This window comes from Lolium rigidum, chromosome 6, assembly GCF_022539505.1.
Source record: "Lolium rigidum isolate FL_2022 chromosome 6, APGP_CSIRO_Lrig_0.1, whole genome shotgun sequence".
NCBI classification, from domain to species: Eukaryota; Viridiplantae; Streptophyta; class Magnoliopsida; order Poales; family Poaceae; genus Lolium; species Lolium rigidum.
The window spans coordinates 192,346,881-192,366,765 of record NC_061513.1 but is presented as its reverse complement, the minus strand read 5'-3'; the positions used below and the strand labels follow the sequence as shown (position 1 = coordinate 192,366,765).

At 46.0% G+C, this 19,885-nt stretch overlaps 1 protein-coding gene across 1 annotated transcript in view; it reads left to right on the top strand.

Annotated features, from left to right (window-relative positions):
• Positions 1–10,236, top strand: part of LOC124659506 (CBL-interacting protein kinase 8) — an 18,096-nt gene extending 7,860 nt beyond the window's left edge. The window contains exons 11-14 of the mRNA XM_047197376.1: positions 7,773–7,889; positions 8,626–8,682; positions 8,778–8,852; positions 9,675–10,236. Of these exons, the coding sequence (XP_047053332.1) occupies positions 7,773–7,889; positions 8,626–8,682; positions 8,778–8,852; positions 9,675–9,770 (345 nt within the window). The 3' untranslated portion in view covers positions 9,771–10,236. The remainder of the gene's footprint in view (positions 1–7,772; positions 7,890–8,625; positions 8,683–8,777; positions 8,853–9,674) is intronic.
• Positions 10,237–19,885: the final 9,649 nt, after the last annotated feature.

The following is a 19,885-nucleotide window of genomic DNA, read 5'->3' as shown; positions in this document are numbered from 1 at the left end:
ACGGTCCTTGGGGGCGGAACTTCCAGTCGGGGTGGAACTTCCGGCCAACTTCCGGCCTAGTTCCGAAAACGACCGATTTCCTTGCAGTAACATCCCGGGGTGTTTTGGCGCGTTTCCGGAACTGGGGCGGAACTTGGGCAGAAGTTCCGGCGGGCGGAAGTTCCGGTCCTTGGAGGCGGAAGTTCCGGCTGGATTCTCTTTCCTGGGCGTTGGACAGCATCTTGGGAGCATCTGGGCGGAAGTTCCGGTCTCGGGGGCGGAACTTCCGGCTGGGCGCTGGAGCTCCATCTTCTTCATCTTCGGCTCCTCTCCATTGGCTTGGCCTCCATGGCTTGTGTCTTGATCGATGTACTCGATTGAACACAGCGTATTCGCATGAAGTAGTATGCCATCCAATGAGGTATCAAATGTATACGTGGAAAGGAGCGAATTCACCTCTTGGTGTATAGCTTTGGCCCGAGCTCGTGTCATGGGGCCACGAGGAGGGCTTGTCGGTCTTGAGGAGGAGGTGTCCAAAAGCCACCCCGTATCATCTCCCCCCTCCCTTGGAAAAGAGTCGTCCTCGACTCTAGAGTGTCATCATCTCCTTGACGTGGCATCCTATCCTTGATGTTGATGGCGTGCTTGGTCTTGAGTGTCGTACCCTTGAAGTTCATGAAGCACATGTCATGGTCCGTGGCGATGGTTGTTGGTCGTCCATGCAGTCGGATGTTCTCCCTAAGCAACAATGTATGCATGTGTGAAGCATTAACCGTTCTAGAGCATGGCTTGCATTGATCTAAAGGATGGACTCTAGCTACCACATCAAAAGTTTGAGCATTGGTATAGGGGTTGGAAATGGACTTAGCTTGAAAACACATGGGGCGTTGTATGCATTGGAGCTCGATGTCTCTCATCATCTTGTTGTCATGGTGGTGTGTGGGGAGCATGGTAAGTGTCTTATCTCGTCCCTTCTTCTTGGCGTTAAGGCGGGTAGCTTGGCGAAGTACATGTTCTTGTATGATTGCTCTTGTGTCTTCATGTAGTTTCTTCATGGTGATGGCGTGCTTGTCGAAGTCCATGTTGGTTCTCTCATGAAGAATTGGAGGTGGGGTGTTGCTTCCGAATAAGAACTTGGATAAAAGCAACTTTCGCATAGAAGAATCGAGTATGCCAATTTTGTTTTCCTTGGATAAGAAATCATCATGCGGAAGGAAATCAACCAATTCTTTTTCAATGGAACACTTGGCAAAAATGGGAACAAATATTGTGTCGGTGTAGTCAACCTTGGGTAGGACAAGGAGTGGTGTATAGTGAAGTTTCATTTTCAAGTCATGAAAAGCGTATTGTGTAGCGTTGTCCCAAACAAACGGAACATTCAAAAGGCAAACAATGGTGCTAATGTTGTTCGTAGGGCGAGTATGGAAAATGGCAATGGCATGGAAACTTCGAGCTTGCGCAATTGTGGTTGGCGTGGGCCACTTATGTATATCCTTAAAGTTCGAATAATCCACTTCAATGCCAATGGAGGAAACCGCAAATCCAAAGGAAATCAACTTTTTGTGTGTAAACGGCCATAAGATGCATAAGGCTTCTCTCACATATATAATATGATCCTTGAAATTCATGGGACACATGAGGGTATCATCAAGGTTTACAATGACACTCTTGTCAACAAGATGTTTCAAGACATGTTGCATAAGACTCAAAAAGAGTGACAAGGAAATGGAACAACCCAAAGGCATGACAAGAATCGTCGGAACCACACTTGGGCTAAGGTTTTCATGAACATACCCGTGTCCTTGACGATCATACGTTTGACGTTTCCTTTCTTCTTGGTCTTCGGGTTTGGTGCGGTAAGCGGGACATGTTGGTAGTGTGGCGCCTTGCATGAGGTCGATGTGGTGCTCTATGCCTTGGAGCGGTGGTAGTCCTAGAGGAAGATTGTTGAGGAAGACATCTTGAGACTCCTTCAAAAGAGACAACAAAGACGAAAGAAGTGTTGTTAAGTTGTTAGTCTCCGAGGATGGTCCCTTGCAAGTGAGCACATAGTGCAATTTGGTGGATAGGTTGTGGTGCACTTCTCTCATCTCACTCTTGGTGGCTAGGAGGACACTCGTCATTTCGCTCTCATATGGCTTGTGGCGCTCACTCTCTTTTTGGTGGATCACTCTCTCACCTCTCATCTCACTATTGGTAATGGTTTCTTGTGCCCTCGCTAAAGCCTTTACGGTGTTTGCAATTACTTGGCTAGGAGTCATTGGGCGTAGAATGAACGTCTTGTCATTGACCTTGAAGCTATAAGCATTGGTTGAACCATCATGGATTGCCTTTTTGTCATATTGCCAAGGGCGTCCAAGTAGCATGTGGCATACGGTCATTGGGACCACATCACACTCTATAGTGTCTTCATAGGATCCAATCTTGAAGGATATGGTGACGGTATGTTCAATCTTCACATTTCCGTTGTCACTTAACCATTGGATATGGTAGGGGTGAGGATGCTTCCGGAGTTGGAGGTTGAGCTTGGAACATAGTTCGTTGCTTGCAAGGTTGTGACAACTTCCTCCATCGATGATGACTTTGATCGACTTGCCCTTGATTCCGGCTCTTGTATGGAAGATGTTGCACCTTTGGTCTTCATTGTGATCGGCATGAGGGGTCAAAACTTTGGATACCACAAGAGAAGGACTTGTATCATGCTCACATAAGACATTCTCATGGTTTTCCAACTCCTCATCTTCAAATGTTGTTGTGGCTTGCACCAAGGCTTCATATGCATCTTCACTTAAGTAGTCCACATTCCCATCATTCCGAGTTATGATGACTCTTGTGTTTGTGCACTCAAAAGATTTATGTCCTTGGGCACCACACTTGAAGCAAATGATGTTACTAGATCCCGTTGAAGCCTTGGATGACATGGTTGATGTAGGTGGCTTGAGACTTGTGGTCTTCATGGCACTTTTAGTTGGCTTGGTGGGGTCCTTTGAGGAGCTGTCACTTGTGTTCATGGTGCTAGCGGAGTCATTGATTGCATTTCTTGCGGCAAAGAAGGACTTGGATTTAGCACTTGCTATGTCTTCTCTTACTTCGCGCTCGGCCCTTGTAGCTTGATGAAGCAACTCAACCATGTTGGTGTAAAGCAAGAATTCCACTATCCTCTTGACGGGGATGTTCAATCCATTCAAGAATCTTGCCATTGTTTGCTCTTCTCGCTCATCCACATTCGCACTCATCATGGTCATGTGCATCTCCTTGTAATACTCCTCAACGGACTTGAAGCTTTGCTTGAGTTGTGTGAGCTTGTTGAAGAGGTCACGTTTGTGGTGGGTGGGCACAAAGCGGGTGTGCATGACTTCTTGCATCTCTTCCCATGTGTCAATGGGCTCTAAGTCTTCTTTCTCACGCTTCTTGTTGACTTCTTCCCACCAAACATTTGCATATCCCTCAAACTCAAGTGATGCCATGGCCACCTTCTTTGCTTCGGAGAAGTTGTGTATGCGGAAGATCTTGTCAACCTTGAGTACCCAAGACAAGTATGCATCGGGGTCTTCTTCTCCTTGGAACTTGGGCATGGTGAACTTTAGCTTCCCAAAGATTTCTTCCTCATTACGGTCATTGCGTCTAGGAGGTGGTCTTTCTTCACCATGGTCTTGACGTTGTTGAGGTTGAGGTTGTGGACCTTGAGCATCTTGATTGTTGTTTCTATTTTGTTGATGAGGAGGTGGTCTTCCATGACCTTGAGCTTGATCTTCATTGTGGCGGCGGTGTCGAGGCATCACACTTTCTTCACTTGATGCTTGGTGATGACTTGATTCTTCATCTATCTCAACCTCTCGTGCTCGATGTTGTGGTCTTCTACCATGAGGTCGATCATCGTGATGGCGACGATTGTCTTGACCTTGAGGGCGTGGTGCCCCATCACGTTGAGCTTGACCAACATTGATGATTTGGCGTTTTTGGTTCACTTCTTGTTCGACATCATGTTGTGGGTGCCTTTGAGCATTGGCCACTTGAGATGGACGATCTTGACCTTGTTGGTGACGTGCCTGTTGCTCATGGCGACGACGTTCTTGCTCACGTGCATGAAGGAGATCTTGATCATGACGAAGACGTTGTTGTTCCTCTTGGAATTGAGCTTCACGAGTTGCTTGTTGTAGTCTTTCTTGTTCAAGTTGAGCTCGTGCTTGCTCCGCATCTCGAGCTTGTTGTTGAAGTACTTGAGCATCCACATTATGGTTGTGTGGGTCTTCGTTAGAGGCATGATGAGATGGTGAAGGAGCTCGATGTCTTGAACTATGAGAGCGCGAAGACCTTGAGTGTTGGCTTCGATTGTTGGCGATGTTGGCAATAGCTTGTTCAAGGCGTGCCAACCTTTCTTCTTGTCTTCTCATGCTCGCCATGTTTTGTTGACCTTGAGTAGCAAGTGTGGCCTTCATATCGTGGCCTTGAGCATCAAGCTTGTCATGGAGGTCTTGCACTTGGACATTGAGGTCCCTTCTTTGCACTTGAGCTCGTTCTTCATAGCGTAAGACGGTCTCATCCATCCTTGCCGTGAGGTCATGTATACTCTTGTTGACGACTTGAGTAGCTATCCAATGTTGGTGCCACGTCATGGGTAGTTGGTTCCCTTCTCCACTAGACATGGTTACAACTAAAACAAGAACTATGTTGTGGGTGGTTAGGAAAAACTACCAAAAGTGTCAAAACTTGCAAACCAAAATCGAAAAGGTGTTTCAAGTCGGAGGACAACCGATATGTATGCACACACACAAAACAAAAACTCTATATGGTGTTAGGTATGGATGTGGAAAGCCAAATGGAAGAACCAAACGAAAAGTCTATTGTCAAAAGTGGGTAAGATCCAAAAGTCACAAGTCAAAAGCGGTGATCACAAAAGGCATACACAAGGTGGAACACACGCGTGGGACAAAATGGGGTTAGCTGACGGGAAAATGAGCACGAACAAAAATGGTCCTAACGAAGACTACTTGCTCGGTGTCACGCTAACGCAAGAGAGACCGTGGCTTGGTTGCAAAATTGAGAAGCAACAAGATTTGCGCAAGACGCCTCTCTTCTCTTTTCTCTCTTTTGCTTATAAGCTTTGGACTCTTTTGTGTATAGGTGTCACTCACACTCTTTTTTTCTTTTTGTATCTTTTTTTTTCACTATGTAAAGATACTACTATCTATGTAAGTATGTCACACTTCTTTTGCTTATCTTTTCACGACGAGCTTGCTTCGTAGCTTTGCTCAACACACGCACACCCTCACGGTCGGGACGCTTGCGCAATGCTTCGCAACACTAGAAAGCCACTCTCGATAGGAAAGGTACGCAAAAGAGGCTAGGGCTGCAAGGAAAAGGGGCAAGTTATACCACTTGATGATGGTGGCCGACGATCTCGAACTTGCGATGGTGGTGGAAGGTGTCAAGTGAACCGCTTGGATCCTCGGGGTGCCGTCGTCGTTGTTGATGTTGCGGAAGCTTGTGGTAGCTGAAATGGCACACAAAACCGAGGTCCAAACACAAAAGGGGTAGTGCCAAAACGAAAAACGAAGGTAGCTGTGAAAAATTCGGCCAGTCGGAACTTCCGGTCCTGAGGGGCGGAACTTCCGGTCCCGGGCGGAACTTCCGGTCCTGCCGGGTTTCCCACATGGGGGCAAGAGCAAAGCTCAGGTTTAATTTCACATCAAGTCTAATCTCAGATCTGAGCCAACATGGCTATTTATAGTTGGTGGGGCGAAGGGATAAGTTACAGGCCGAAACATGCTGTTTGAGCTGAAAGTCGTGCAGGCGGAAGTTCCGGTCGCTCGGGGCGGAAGTTCCGGCTGGATTCTCTTCACTGGGTATTGGACAGCATCTGGAGGCATCTGGGCGGAAGTTCCGGTCCTTGGGGGCGGAACTTCCGGTCGGGGCGGAACTTCCGGCCTAGTTCCGAAAACGACCGATTTCCTTGCAGTAACATCCCGGGGCGTTTTGGCGCGTTTCCGGAACTGGGGCGGAACTTGGGCGGAAGTTCCGGCGGGCGGAAGTTCCGGTCCTTGGGGGCGGAAGTTCCGGCTGGATCCTCTTTCCTGGGCGCTGGACAGCATCTTGGGAGCATCTGGGCGGAAGTTCCGGTCCTGGGGGCGGAACTTCCGGCTGGGGCGCTGGAGCTCCATCTTCTTCATCTTCAGCTCCCTCTCCATTGGCTTGGCCTCCATGGCTTGTGTCTTGATCGATGTACTTGATTGAACACAGCGTATTCGCATGAAGTAGTATGCCATCCAATGAGGTATCAAATGTATACGTGGAAAGGAGCGAATTCACCTCGTGGTGTATAGCTTTGGCCCGAGCTCGTGTCATGGGGCCACGAGAAGGGCTTGTCGGTCTTGAGGAGGAGATGTCCAAAAGCCACCCCGTAGTATCACAGTACCTTATTCTCAAAGCTAGACCGCATGCTTTCTTATCCAACTGCCCATCATCTGTGGTAGCCCAAAGTTGTCACAATACTGCATTCCAGATTCCACCCGGAGTTCAATATATGGCTGCAGTTTTGCATGAACAAAGTTGTTCACTGCCATTTTGGTTGTTGCAGACTTGCAGCAGAGAATTGTAAAATTATGACGAAGAGAAAAAAATCCTCGTAAAGTTAGAAATGCACAGTCTGTCACTCTTCCGATCTCTCTTGATGAAAACACTTCTATCCCACATTGAAGAAAAAAGATGTGAGAAACAAAACCAGGCCATAGTAGCAGTGCAGCACAATCATGGATCCAAGCAGGGAAAGTGGGCAACTCTACTTCGCTTTGGAGTTCCGGGCATGAAACAGAGGCCATCCTCTGCGCTGTGTCTCCTCTCCATGACCGCGCCATGAGCATCTGGCGACGACCTAGCATGAGGATTGGTATGGATTTTGTTCGAGTTGTACACAATTTCCGTGTATTTTCCCTGCTGTGCAAGGGTTTTCCTGCATATTCACAGCACCTGTGCATGCATATGTACCAGCCTAGCCTCATGGAAATACAAGTTGCATATTTCATCATGGTATCAGAACCATCTAGGTTTTTTTTCTCTTCACCACTGCACGTGCAACTTGTGCATTCCCTCATAGAGCGACTGTTGTTGGCATCCCCCTGCCGTTCCGTCAGCTTCCTCCCTCCACTGCCCCGACGTGATCCACGCATCTCACGACACATCAGCCTCATCTCGCTTTTCCCTGCGCTGATGTCCTGATTATTTAATTGCTCCATTGTCCATGGAATCATTGAATCAAGGTTGCTCCAGAATTCGCTGATCACGCGGCTCCAAGGAACTTTGCAGAAGCCTCCGATATGTCCGCAATTTCCCGGCGTGTGAAGGCAATTTCCCGGCGTGTGAAGACGTGCAATGCTGACTTGTTGCGGCAGCTGGCCCATCTGCGCTGCTTCCACATCAAGTGCTGCGCTTCTGCTTGTCCACCAGCGCTGTCGCTCCAGATTGATTGCTGCTGCTGCCGATTGGTGTATTCCACTAGCGCTGATGCTCTGGATTGAGTACAGCTTCTGCCTACTTGTCTGTTGTTACCTAGCTCCTGATTGATTGTATATTTGCTGATTCAAGCTTGGATAAATTTTGGTGCATGCCAGTTTCCCCAATTAGTTGAGGATGCTTTTGTATTTTCAAGTACTCGGTTTCTGGAGGATGACAGAACAACAGAAGTGTGCTGATATTACCAATAGTATTCGGATTCCTTATTTAAGTTTTGTTCTTATATTTATGAATTTTATAGATTAATAAATATTTCACAGACCTAAGAACTGTTTTATCTGCAGGACAATGGCAAGCTTCAAAATAGATTTTTGTCACACAAACCGGCGAATGTTATATTGTCAAGCATGGAGGTTGTTGCTCAATCCATGGGGTTTAAGACACATATTCGTAATTATAAGGTAAATTTTGCTTAATCTGTCATAGGACATTACAAACCTTCTAACTTGAGATCGTAACAGACAAGTGGATTTTGTTATTCCTTTTATAATGGTTAGCATATACTTCATCTGCAAACATATTGCTCATTTTGACTCTTCAATATTTACTTTTGACCATAAATTATATTCCTATAATGTTCCATCAATAGTTACAAAGGTTCCTTCGAATACGATTCCAATGGTATAGATGTCATAGCTCACATATTCTTGGATTGATTATTAGTCAAAGGATAAAGTTGGATAGTCAAAATATGCCTTATATTTTGAAACATAGGAACTTGCTTTTATCAGTATGAATATACAGACTTGGTTCATTTTTATTTCATCACGAAATGCTTATTGTCTTCTTTAGCCCTACTGTTATTATTTGGATTTCAATTTGATTGAAGAGTTCTTAAATCCCAATAACTCTAACACTGGGTTAAAGTAGTATTGAATTGCATTGTCAGTGATGAGTGAGACAACTCTTTGTTTTGCTGTTTGATCCATTGCATTGTAAGACTTTTGCTTAATGTTCAGTTACATAATACAAATTATTGTCATCTGATCGTAATGCTATGCACTCCATTTATTTGGTGGTCTTCTTTTTCTCTGGATTAATAATATACATTTACTCTTTTTACTGCTAATGAGATTGCTTTACTATTGGCATATTTTTATTATTTCTTATAAATAGTTTCGCTTTTAATATATACAGATGAGGGTGGAAGGTCCAAATGCAAACAAGACTAGTCATCTCACAGTTATGCTTCAAGTGAGTCTTGCTCTCTCTGTACTCATGTACATCCCTTGTTCTAGCTTTATAGTTTGCTCCTCCTTTTACTTCTTCTGATTTTTCTCTGGTTTCAGATTTTTGAAGTTGCACCATCAATCTTCATGGTGGAGCTACAGAGATCTGTTGGAGATACTTCAGAGTATAATAAGGTTAGAGCTGTTTTCTCGCACGTGTACCATTCTTTTCTGCATATATATACCTGTAACTGGTACGCTATATGCCACGCCGCATATCCTGCAATGCAACTAGCTATATTAATTTTGTGGCAATCAGTGCACTAGTTCCGGAGTTCCGCGGGATGGCTCGATGCAACTGGTCGTCCAGGCTGTTTTTTGTCATAATGTACTCCCTCTGTCCCATAGGAGGTGGCGTATAGTCAAAAATTCAATGTTTACAAACTTTGACCAAATATATTGAAGAAAACATCAGCAACTATAACATTAAATAAGTATATTATGAAAATATATCTTATGATGAATCTATTGATATTGATTTGGTATTACGGATCTTCATATTTTGGTATATATTCTCCGTCAATTTTTTATAATTGACTTTTTAAATTTAAGTTTATGCCTGATCTATTTGGGGACTGAGCGAATAAGAAAATAATTTAGAATGTGCTAACTTCAAAGAGCATTCAGAGGGTGTAAATTTTGCATATAGAACAAAGGTGATATGATGGACTGATTATTAGGTGCTGTTTTACTTCCACATTATGCACGTGGTTCACAGCTTGAAGATGATACTATATGAGACAGTTTTCTAGATGAAGATTCTAATGAACAGTATTTAATTAAGATAAATTTATTAAGATAGTAATGCTTGTACTTGTTACATGTAGCTGCTTGTTTGACAGATTGTCTTTTTCTCAAAATTTAAAACTGTAAAATACAATTTACTATATTCAATTGCTTTTGGTTTTTCCAGGGCATGCACGCCTAACTATGGAAATCATTGTTTTGTTGTTGCAGTTTGTAAATAACTACTGCTGCAAATTAGATGATATCATTTGGAAAGTTCCTGCTGAGAAGGGAAAATCGAGGATGCCTCGGCCATCGAAGCGTTAATTTTTCCTCGACGTTTATATATTGCATGACACTATCGAGATCTACTTTTTTAACTCTCTTGGCCAGAATTTAGCACCTAAACCACATCGGTTTGTTGCAGGTACCATGTATAATGTTGCGTGGTTTGAATTATGTACATCATGGGTTTGATTAGTGGATGTACGTAATTGATCAGTGTTGTTTTAGATATATAGGCGTAAATCTTTGTCTAGTATCATGACTGTATGCTACGAGTCTGCTTGTACAGAGGAGCATCTATTAGTGGTTTTGACAACTCAGTTTTTCTGTACAGAATTCCAGCGATGTGTTGAAGCAACTGTAACTCGCATATCTCCTAGCTTGTGGGGGAAGAGTTCAGATTAATTGTGTGTGTGTTGCCAACTGCTACAAGATTTGTTGATTTCGTTCCATTTGTGTTGTCCGGTTTGTTATAGCAACTCTAGCAGACTGCTTATTTTTTTAGCTCTATAATGGTTTTGCAAGTTTCTCTTAATAATTCCTCACAGTTTCTGAAATTGTGTGTGAAGTTGGAGCCTTAAACTGGGCTTGTATATTTTAGTTTTTATTTAGTTCTGGAGTATTTGATCATACAAGCGCCATTTGACACCTTTGTGGAACTCGAATACATTTAAGAACTATTCAAAATCCAAACATAATAAATAATTCATGATAAATTAAACATAAATAAATGTTCCAAACATAAATAATTCATGATATAAACAAACATAACATAGGATAAACCACAACCAGTCCATCTAGGGTTAGTGAGGCAGAAGCTGGGCATGGCCAGCCTTGTCTTCGATCTTTTTTTTCGAGAATACACCCTGAAAGGTGTACTAACCATATAGAAGAAAGGGCAAGAAAGCCCGAACCACATGTATCACTACCAACAAGGGGTGGCAGGTCCCCTACTGAAGGAAAACCTAATCTCCATCTCTCCACGAAAAAGGAAAAGGCTCGGGAAATTCAAAGGACTCCGAGCGGAAAAGCCTAGCTACACGCCTTGTCTTCGATCTGTCAGTAGATGGCAAGGAATTTCTCAATTGGATGAGGAACATGCCTAGATTTTAGGAGTCCTACTGGTAGTTCACCCTCTGTTGTATGATCTTGTGGAGAATTAGACAATATGTCATGATGTCTACTAGTCTTTGGTCCCAAAATCCCAAAATCAGAGCAGGTCAATGCACAATTGCAAACTTAGAGCATCTCTAGCTGCCTCCCACAAAGGGATTTGGGGCGCGCCGGACAACCCCAAAGCCTCATTCCGTCCGGCGGGGCCCAATACGGTGTCTAGCGCCCCGAGCCCGTCCCCGCTACACAGTGGACGCTCCGGGCGCGCCAGACACAACGAAAAGCGAGGCGGGGAGTGGTGGGCCCGAAGCGTCAGCGGCACAGAAAAATTCGCCCCCTCTCCCGCCAAACCGCGCTTATCCCGCCACATCGCGCCTCTCCCGCAACGCATTTCTACCTTCCCAACAGATTTCACCGCCTATCATGCCGATTTATTTCTCCGTCCCGCCTTCGCTACTCTGTCCCTCCCGCCGCCGCTACCCTCTCCCCATTCATGGCGCCGCCGACAAGCCCAAAAAATGGCCAAGAAAGCGGCCACCAAGCCGCCGGGCAATGAGACGAAAGGGCCGAAGGCACCCTTCGCGAAGCCGCGGATGGCGCTGGCTGCAAAGAAGAAGTCGGAAGGCTGGACCGAGGATCAATGGCAGCAAGACTGCCTGCGCCGCAAGCTGTCGACGGCAGAGTGGAAGGGACGGAGGGCGGTGCAGCTGGACAAGAAGATGGTGGCGGCGCGCGCGCAGCAGCACGCGCTGGCCGCGTGTATCGCAGCCAACAACGCGAGCCCATGGAGGACGTTGGCGTCAACGTACATTCCGGGAATGCTGTCCCCGCCGACATCCGGGTTCTACAATGACGGCCCCTATGCCACTCCTGGGTGCATGACGCCAAACTTGTCGCCGCGGTACGAGGATACGCTGCCGCATGGAGGCTTCAATCCCAACTCCGTGTTCTACTCCCTGGCGTACGACCAAGTGCCCCAGCGCGAGCCAGGCCCCGGTGCGGACGGTGCCCCGTTCACTGGCCACAGGGGCCCGCTCGAATTCGCGGGCGCCGGTGGTGAGGAGGAGGAGGAGGGCGAGGAGGGGGTGGAGGACGATGATGACAATGATTAGGGCGGCGAAGAAGAGGACGACGAGGACACGGGTGCCGCGGAGGATGCAGATGATCTCGTGGAGATTGACGCGGCCGGCGTGAGGAAGAAGAGGAAGAAGTTGGCCTCGGGCACACGAGGCCCCAAGTGGACGGTTCTGGAGGATCAATGTCTCTGCGAGTCGTGGTTAACGGTGAGCCATGACTCCATCATCGGCGCTAACGGAAAGTACGAGAAGTATTGGGCGAGGATCAACGCGGACTTCGATGAGCGCAAGCTAATCAAGAGCGATTACCGCAAAGTGACAATGAAGAGGAGCCAAAAGGCAATGTCGACGCGATGGGCCATTATCCAGGCGTCGGTGAACATGTTTCATGGGTACCATAAAGAGGCCGATACTGGAGGCGAAAGGGGCAGCGACATCAGCGGCATGGTACACCTCTTTCTACGATAGTTTTAGCGCCTATTTTTTGTTCGACGATCTGATTGCGCTTCCTTTGGTTAGTTCGACAAGGCCATGGAGATGTACCAGAAGCACTCGGAAGGGCATAAGCCTTTCGCGCAGATGCATTGCTATAGCAAGCTCAAAACGAACGAGAAATGGCGGTTGACGCACCATTCGTTGTCGAAGGGGAAAGACACCATTGATCTGGATGCACCGCTCGCAACATCGGCAGGGCGCTCTATCGGCAACAATGATGCTAAGGCCGCCTTGGCCAACGCAGGGGCGACCGAGAAGACGCATGCGTCGATCACATAGTGCCTCGCCGAGGTCTCCTCGACCTTGCTCTCCCGCGACAAAAAGGCCGATGAAAGGTGGGCGGCGCTGCTCAAGAGGCAAGAGGAGAAGATGGAGCTCAAGAAACGCAAGGAGGACATGTCCCTGCTGACAGCGTCGACAGCTGGAATGTCTCCCCGGACGCGGGCGGCGCACAACTTCTTCAAAGGCCAGATCCTCGACGACATCGAAGCCAAAATGGCAGCGACCGAGGCAGCGGAAGCAACCCCACCCCGGAGCAACAACCGGCACCAGCAGACGCGTCTGCGACAACGTCTGCTAGTACACCTGCATCGACCTCTTCCTTGGCGTCAGCGGCATTGGCCTCTGCCTCAGCGTCGGCGACGAAGCAGGCACACCGGGCAGATCACGACGAGGTCGTTGTGATCTACGTGCCTACGTCGACTCAGGATGCGCCGTCAGCATCGTCGTCGCCCAACCCCTTCTTCTAATTTACGTCGGTCTGTAATATGATCGCGCGCCCAGTGCTTTGATCGCGGCTACTCTGATCGCAACGACTTCGGCGGAAACGATCTCTTTTGAATGTGAACTATTTGCATTTCTGTTTGGGGGCGGCGTTTGGGAGATGCGGCTGGGGAGCGACGTCCCCCAAATGCGGCACAAACAAAACACGTCCCCCAAACGCTCGATCTGGCGCCGTTTGGGGGACGCGGCTGGAGATGCTCTTACCTTGCAACATTGGGCCTTGTGAAATTTGAGTTTGTATTTCCTTTAGGGCTGTGAATTGTCTTCACAGTGGGGGACCCCAGGGGGTCCATAAACCAGATAGTAGCATAGCCCATATCATAGTTATGGCCATAGCAGTGAAGTTCTTCCTCACTAGGTAGCCTTGCAAACAAAGGTGATCTTTGCAAGATATTGATATCATTATGAGAGCAAGACATTTCAAGGTACCAATGTCAAATCCATAAGTTATGTGAGGTGGTGATGCAACAAATTCAAGAAGGCATCCCATAGTAGCAAAGCCAAATCCACATGTCCTGTGAGGCAATGCTTGTAGGATCATGGAAATGCCTCGCGATTTGACCAGGTCACGTAGCACGGTAATTTTTCCACTTTCAATGTGTGAAGTCAATCCTCCCAAGCATCCCCGGCCAACATCCAACTTCATTGGTTGCCAAGAGCCTATGGTGTCTGCCTCTTTGGGTGCTCTGAGGTGCCCAGCTCCAAAGACTCTAATCATACTCTTGGCAAACATAGGGACACTATTTCCTCCCTCATCTTATGAGCATTAAACCCAAGGATTCCTACTCCATTCCTCTACTTCTTGAAGTGCCTAGTGTTTTCCCCATTGAATGGGTATAGATGCACGACTAGAGGGGGGTGTGAATAGGATCTATGCAAGTTGTAGGCTTTTTCAGTTTTAGGCGTAGCGGGGTGTAAAGGTGAGTGCCTTTCAAGAGTAAGGTGTTCCTACAATGATGCAATGCACACAAGCAAGATGATCAAGTAACGAGCAAGTGTAAGGGAATTGAAACAACCAGGTGGACGATAGCGGAGACGACACACGATGTGTTTACCGTAGTTCCCCCCACCAAAGGAGATACTTCTACGTTGAGGACGCGTGGACCACAAAGGTTCCAACCGCCACAAAGGCGTCACCTTATTCCTCCTGAACACACCACAAAGGAGTATTCATTTCTCCACTATCAAGGCCGACCGAGACGACGATTCCTTCATACAAGGTTGGGCCGAGCTCCACAATAGCCGGAGGCTCCCAACACCGTGTAGGGATACTATATCACAAAGCTAGCCTCCACACGAGCTCATCTCAAGGGATCCCACAAAAGGAATCCTAGGGTTACAAGATCCAAAAAGTACTAGGTGGTGGGGAACGAAAACTAGGTGCGTATGGCGAAATCTTTCTTGGTGGATGTGTAGATCGGGACCTCCTCCTTCACTCCTCAAAATATGGGCTTGATTGATTGACTAGGGAAGGAGATCCTCAAGATTTGAGGTCAGCAACAATGGAGGAGCGAGAGTGAAAAGATGCTTGGGCGAGCTGGGAAAGAAGACCCCTTCATATAGGGGAGTTCAAAATCCAGCCGTTCTACTCATCCTGCAAGATCGGTACTACCGATCGGGTTAGCAGTACTACCGGTCCCTTATGACCGTTGCTCCCCAGTGAGGTGTGGTGACCCTGCATACCACTGCATGTTGTAGTATGCCAGTCGTTGATATAACATGTGTGAAGTACCAATCCGCAAATATTACATCCCTCAGAGTAGTACAACAGAACATAGCTGGTCCATAACTCATTCATTTATTATTACAAACCATATATACACATCATCACGGAGTTCCTCCTGGGTCCAGAGAGGAATACTCCTGGGTTCCAGGTGAACCCGACTTAACTTACAATATAGAAGTCTTAGCATGTCATACATTTATTCTTCTCGAGCAGTGTAGTACTAGAGTGTTCGCACTGCTCGGTTCTCACTATTACTACTCTATTCTAGGTTTGTTCCCCCTCGGTACTGTCTCCGCCTCCGTAGACTATGAGGTAGTCTACTCCTTCTACACCTCCGGAGAGGTCTGGCTCTTCATAGCAGATCCCATCTGCTCCTTCTTGGTCGTCGTTGTCCTCCTCAAGACGATTGAGGCAATCTAAGCAGGGGATTTAAGAGTGGTATGAGTACGAGCGTACTCAACAAGTTCATATTAGGAAAGAGGTGTTTAATGCACTAGCTACGATACTAGACCAGAAAGTCTAATACCAATGCAGGTTTTTGTAATCATTTCTTCAAATGGTTGCTTTTATTAATAAGAACTATGTCCGTCAGCCTTCACCGGTTTACTAGAACTTCATGGAGTTCCATTCCGGCAGTGTTCGCAGTTCCAAAACCCGGAACAGGGAGTGACTGGTCACGATTCATTACACTCTGCAGAGGTGTGTTGCTTTACCCACAAGAGATCTTAACCTTGGCGCCAACCGGGCAGCTTTCCCGTCCACACTTCCAATGGTGTGAGGCCCGGTATAAGGTCCTAGCCGTTCATATTCCTCCGCTACCTCGCACACCCACCCTTTGTTGCAATCCCCGACTTTGGGTCCTCGCCGGTGTACTTATACCAATTAAGGATGGCCCCCGACCACGACGACAGTTCAGGGCTCCTACCATAAACTCCTTCGCCGGTAGATGTAACCCATCATAGACCGCATTACCGTGGGGAATTAGAATGGGATCCCCACCCCACCGCTTGTCCCTCAGGATCAAGTGTCTACGGTAAGCGCATCCGTTGATGTACGAGAGGTGGAAATACAATTGGCTACTCTGTCCCACTCCAGATCTTATGTTTAACACGAGTTTTACGGCACAAGAATCACTGGACGACATTTGTTGTTTAATCCTAGATGGATATAAACCCTTGCAATGGAATCTCCACCATATCAACACATACCATGGTTCCATTGCCAACCACATAGTCATATTCATAGTTATGAAAATAGTATCTTTGATTTTCATGCAAGAGTGATAAGTATAGTACTTTGCAAGTAATTTGGTAAAAATACTCAAATGACATGAGCAAGCGATGAACTTTCCTGGCAACTGCGATGTAATGCAGTTGGATGCTTTGGATTGACCCTGATCCTCTGTTTCTGAAAGAAGCATCATTGTCCGATAAGGGCAATGGTTAAAGAAGCAATTATGCATGCTTTCAGTTTTTAGGGTTTGGTCCCCCCTTCCCGGTGCTTTATTATTTCATGTCGGAAGTGATTACTAAAAATAAATTAGGGATACTCTGTTTAAGGTAAAATACTACCTTGGAATGTTGCCAAGGTGTTTTTAAAGTCCAAAGTAATTTATGGACTTATTTTATCATTAAAAATATGGTGTGTTATTTTTAATGATTATTTTTAATATTTATTCTTTGCCTTAAATTATGGTACAATTTTATTTGTCTCAAAAATTCTATTTCATATTTTATTTTGATAGATAATTTTATACTGAGTAATTTTTATATTTTTCTTTATTTTTTTAGAGTTTCTAATCATTTTCTATTCATTTTCAAAGTTTATGGTTTATTTTAAGTTGTGAAAATACAAAATTGCCCCTGAGCCCACCTGTCAGTGGAGCCCAACGGGTTAGGTCGAACCCGAGCCACTCGGTCTGGCTCGGTCGGCCTCACTCGTCTCCTCCTCTCTCGCTCGCAGAAACCCTAACCCTATTCTCTCCCGCGACGCCCGCGTCGCCCGCGTCATCGCCGATTTGTTCCGGCCACCTCCGGCCATCGCCGGCGATGAGATGGGTGGCAATCGAATCGCCGTTCGACGGCGCACCTTCTGGTCCGCGTCGATCTGTGTTTTGCCGCCGTCCCCTCGCGCCCCCAACCTCTCTGCGTCTCGGCCGCACGGATCCGTGAAGATCCTCCGCTCACCGGCGTTCCTGGCGCCATGGCGCCGCCGTAGGGGTGTTGGGTGCTGCGGCGCTGGTCGAGGCTTGGCTTGGCCTGGCCTGGCGCTGCCGTGCGCTCGGCGTGTGCCGCCGTGGCCGCCATGGCCGCGACTGCCGTCTGCTTGCCCTGGTACGTGTTCCATTACCTCTCTCTCTCTATTATCTGTTCTTCCTCCTCCTCCACTGGATGCCTTGGCGTCCAGGTTGTTGTTCATTCATGTGGTTGTGCATGCTACTATCGATCTAGATGCTCTCCTGACTCATCCTAGCCATTGATGTTGCTTAATTTCTTGTGGTATGCCATTGCTCTGGCCATCCTGGCTCACTACTGTGAGTAGTTCTTGCTTTTAGCGAGTGCCAGTGCCTCTGTGTGATGTTCATTGGATTTTAACTCATGGAAATGCTCAACTGAGCATGATTGTAGGCTAGACAACTCCCTCTCTTGATGATGTGTTTCTGGATACAATTCAAATGCATCTATTTATTTATCTGTTACATATAAGTTGATTAATTGTGGCTCTGGATGATCATTTGATCACCAGGAACTCCTGTTGGTTCTTGGATATGCATGAGTTCAATTCTCATGCTGATGTTATTGCTAGACTTGGCTCTAGCATGTTCTCACATGCCCTGGCAAGCCCTGATGATCATATGATCATCATTTGCTTGATAATTGGCTGTTGTACCATGCTTGTGTCTTACTGATGCTCTCCCTTGTGTCTGTGTGACACACATGCATGTGCTGGTGTATGCTTTTTTCTTGATCAAGTATATGCTAATGCTTGCAGTGATCCTCTGGATCATTTGCAAGTGTCTATACCTCTGGTTGCTTGTGTATTACAATTGTCTGCCTGGTTTGGCTTGATCAAAAGGATAAATGGATGAACTGTAATATAGTGATGATTTTTTTAATTGAATTTCTTGAGCTAGAGGGATGCCAACTATTTGTTGGGGACCCTAGCTCACTCTGAACCCTCTGGGTAATGATGCAGTGGCTTGATGTGTGGTTTTGTGGGGTTGAGGTGGCCTTGACAACATCCTGATGATGTCCAAGGGTAGCTCCCCCTCTCTGTGGCTTGTTGTGGTTGGGTGAATGCTTGCTGGTGATCCTTTTGGATTACCAGAAGCTTTTGATGTTGAAAATACTTGGAGAAAACATATATCTCTGCATATCTGATGGTTTTAAATGGGCTAGAGTAGTCTCTGTGTATCCAGGTACAAGTCTGGGATGGTTTTCTTCCTATTTTCATTTGGAAATATGCTACCACTTGTCTGGTTGGCATAACCATGGTCATAGGCTTTGATGGATCCCTGATTTTTGCCATTTCTATCAGGTTACTCTTGGTCTATGACCAAGTGATGATCAATACTAGATTATTCCACCCTTTTGTGTATCTGTGTATACATGGTTGTGCATATGGTGAACAAAACCATATGGTTTGTTCATGATTATGGTATACCTCACTCCAGCTCCTAGAAAATGGTGTTGGTGTAGAGGTTTTGCTTCTGGATGGTTTCTGTACTTGCCCTGCTCCTCCTGGCTAGCTGATACTTGATCTATTCCATGATTTGTTGCTCAGCAGCAAGCAGTTCTTGGTGGAACTGTTTCTGGTGGGTTTGGCTAGCTATGTGTTCTTCCTGTTCTTGAGTTCTTACCCTGGTGAAGCTGTTGTCGATGAGCTGCTAGGGTTTGGCTTGAAAAAAATTATATATGGCCCTCTCCTTGCCCTCTTGGTCGACAGCAGAGCCTGGCACCATTTTGGTGACTCACCTGGCTGTGTGTGCTGGTGTGCATGCACAAAGCCTTCTGAGCTGCCTGTGTGGTTCCCTGTTGGGACTTGGTCCTTTTGGTGGATCAGCTCGGTTGATCTTGATAATATCCTCTCAATTCCCTTTATTTGCTAACCTTCCAAGTGGCATTGCCACTTGGCTTAACGCTTCTTTTGTTTCGCTGTTTGTGTTTGCAGGTTTGAAGAGATGATCAAGGATCCCTCCTTCAAGAGATTATTCAAGAACTACAAGATGAAGATTTAGTGCAGTGAAGCAAATTTCTATTCTTTGTTATTTTCCTTTTCTATTTTTCAATTTATTCAATTTCTGTAATGTATTGTAATATTTATAATCCATTTGGAATATTGTAATGGACAATGTAAATTGTGTGATAATCAATAAAGCTCAAAGTTTCTCTAATGAGCTTTAATTATGTGTGATATTCTTTTATATATTTGATATCTTTTTGTTTAATGAATTTGAATTATGATATATTTGAATTGATGTTTGAATTTTGAAATTCAAACATAACTTATTTGAATTCAATCATGCAACTTAAGTTGAGATGCCATATGTTCCCCTCTCTTCTCGAAAACCCTAATTGAGTTCATTGAGGTCCAAGCTTATCGCACTCTCGAAACCCTAACCCTGTAAGGAGTCGAGAGAGAAACTTGTCCCCCTTCGATGCAGTTTTCTTTTAAAAGCGCGAAATTTCCCCAGATTTTACGATGCAATGCACATCCCTTTCTAAATTCTACCCCTCGATCGTTTCTAAACCTGGGACATTACAGCCTTTCCCCCTTAAAGAAAACTTCGTCTCGAAGTTGTGGTTGTAATACGTGAACAGTTCTGGGTATGTCTTTCTTTAGTCTTCCTCTTTTTCCCAGGTGGCTTCTCTCTCAGGATGATGCTTCCACTGAATCTTGCAGTATTTGATTGCTCTATTCCTGAGTTGTTTCCAGTTTTCCTCGAGAATCTTGGCTGGCTTTTC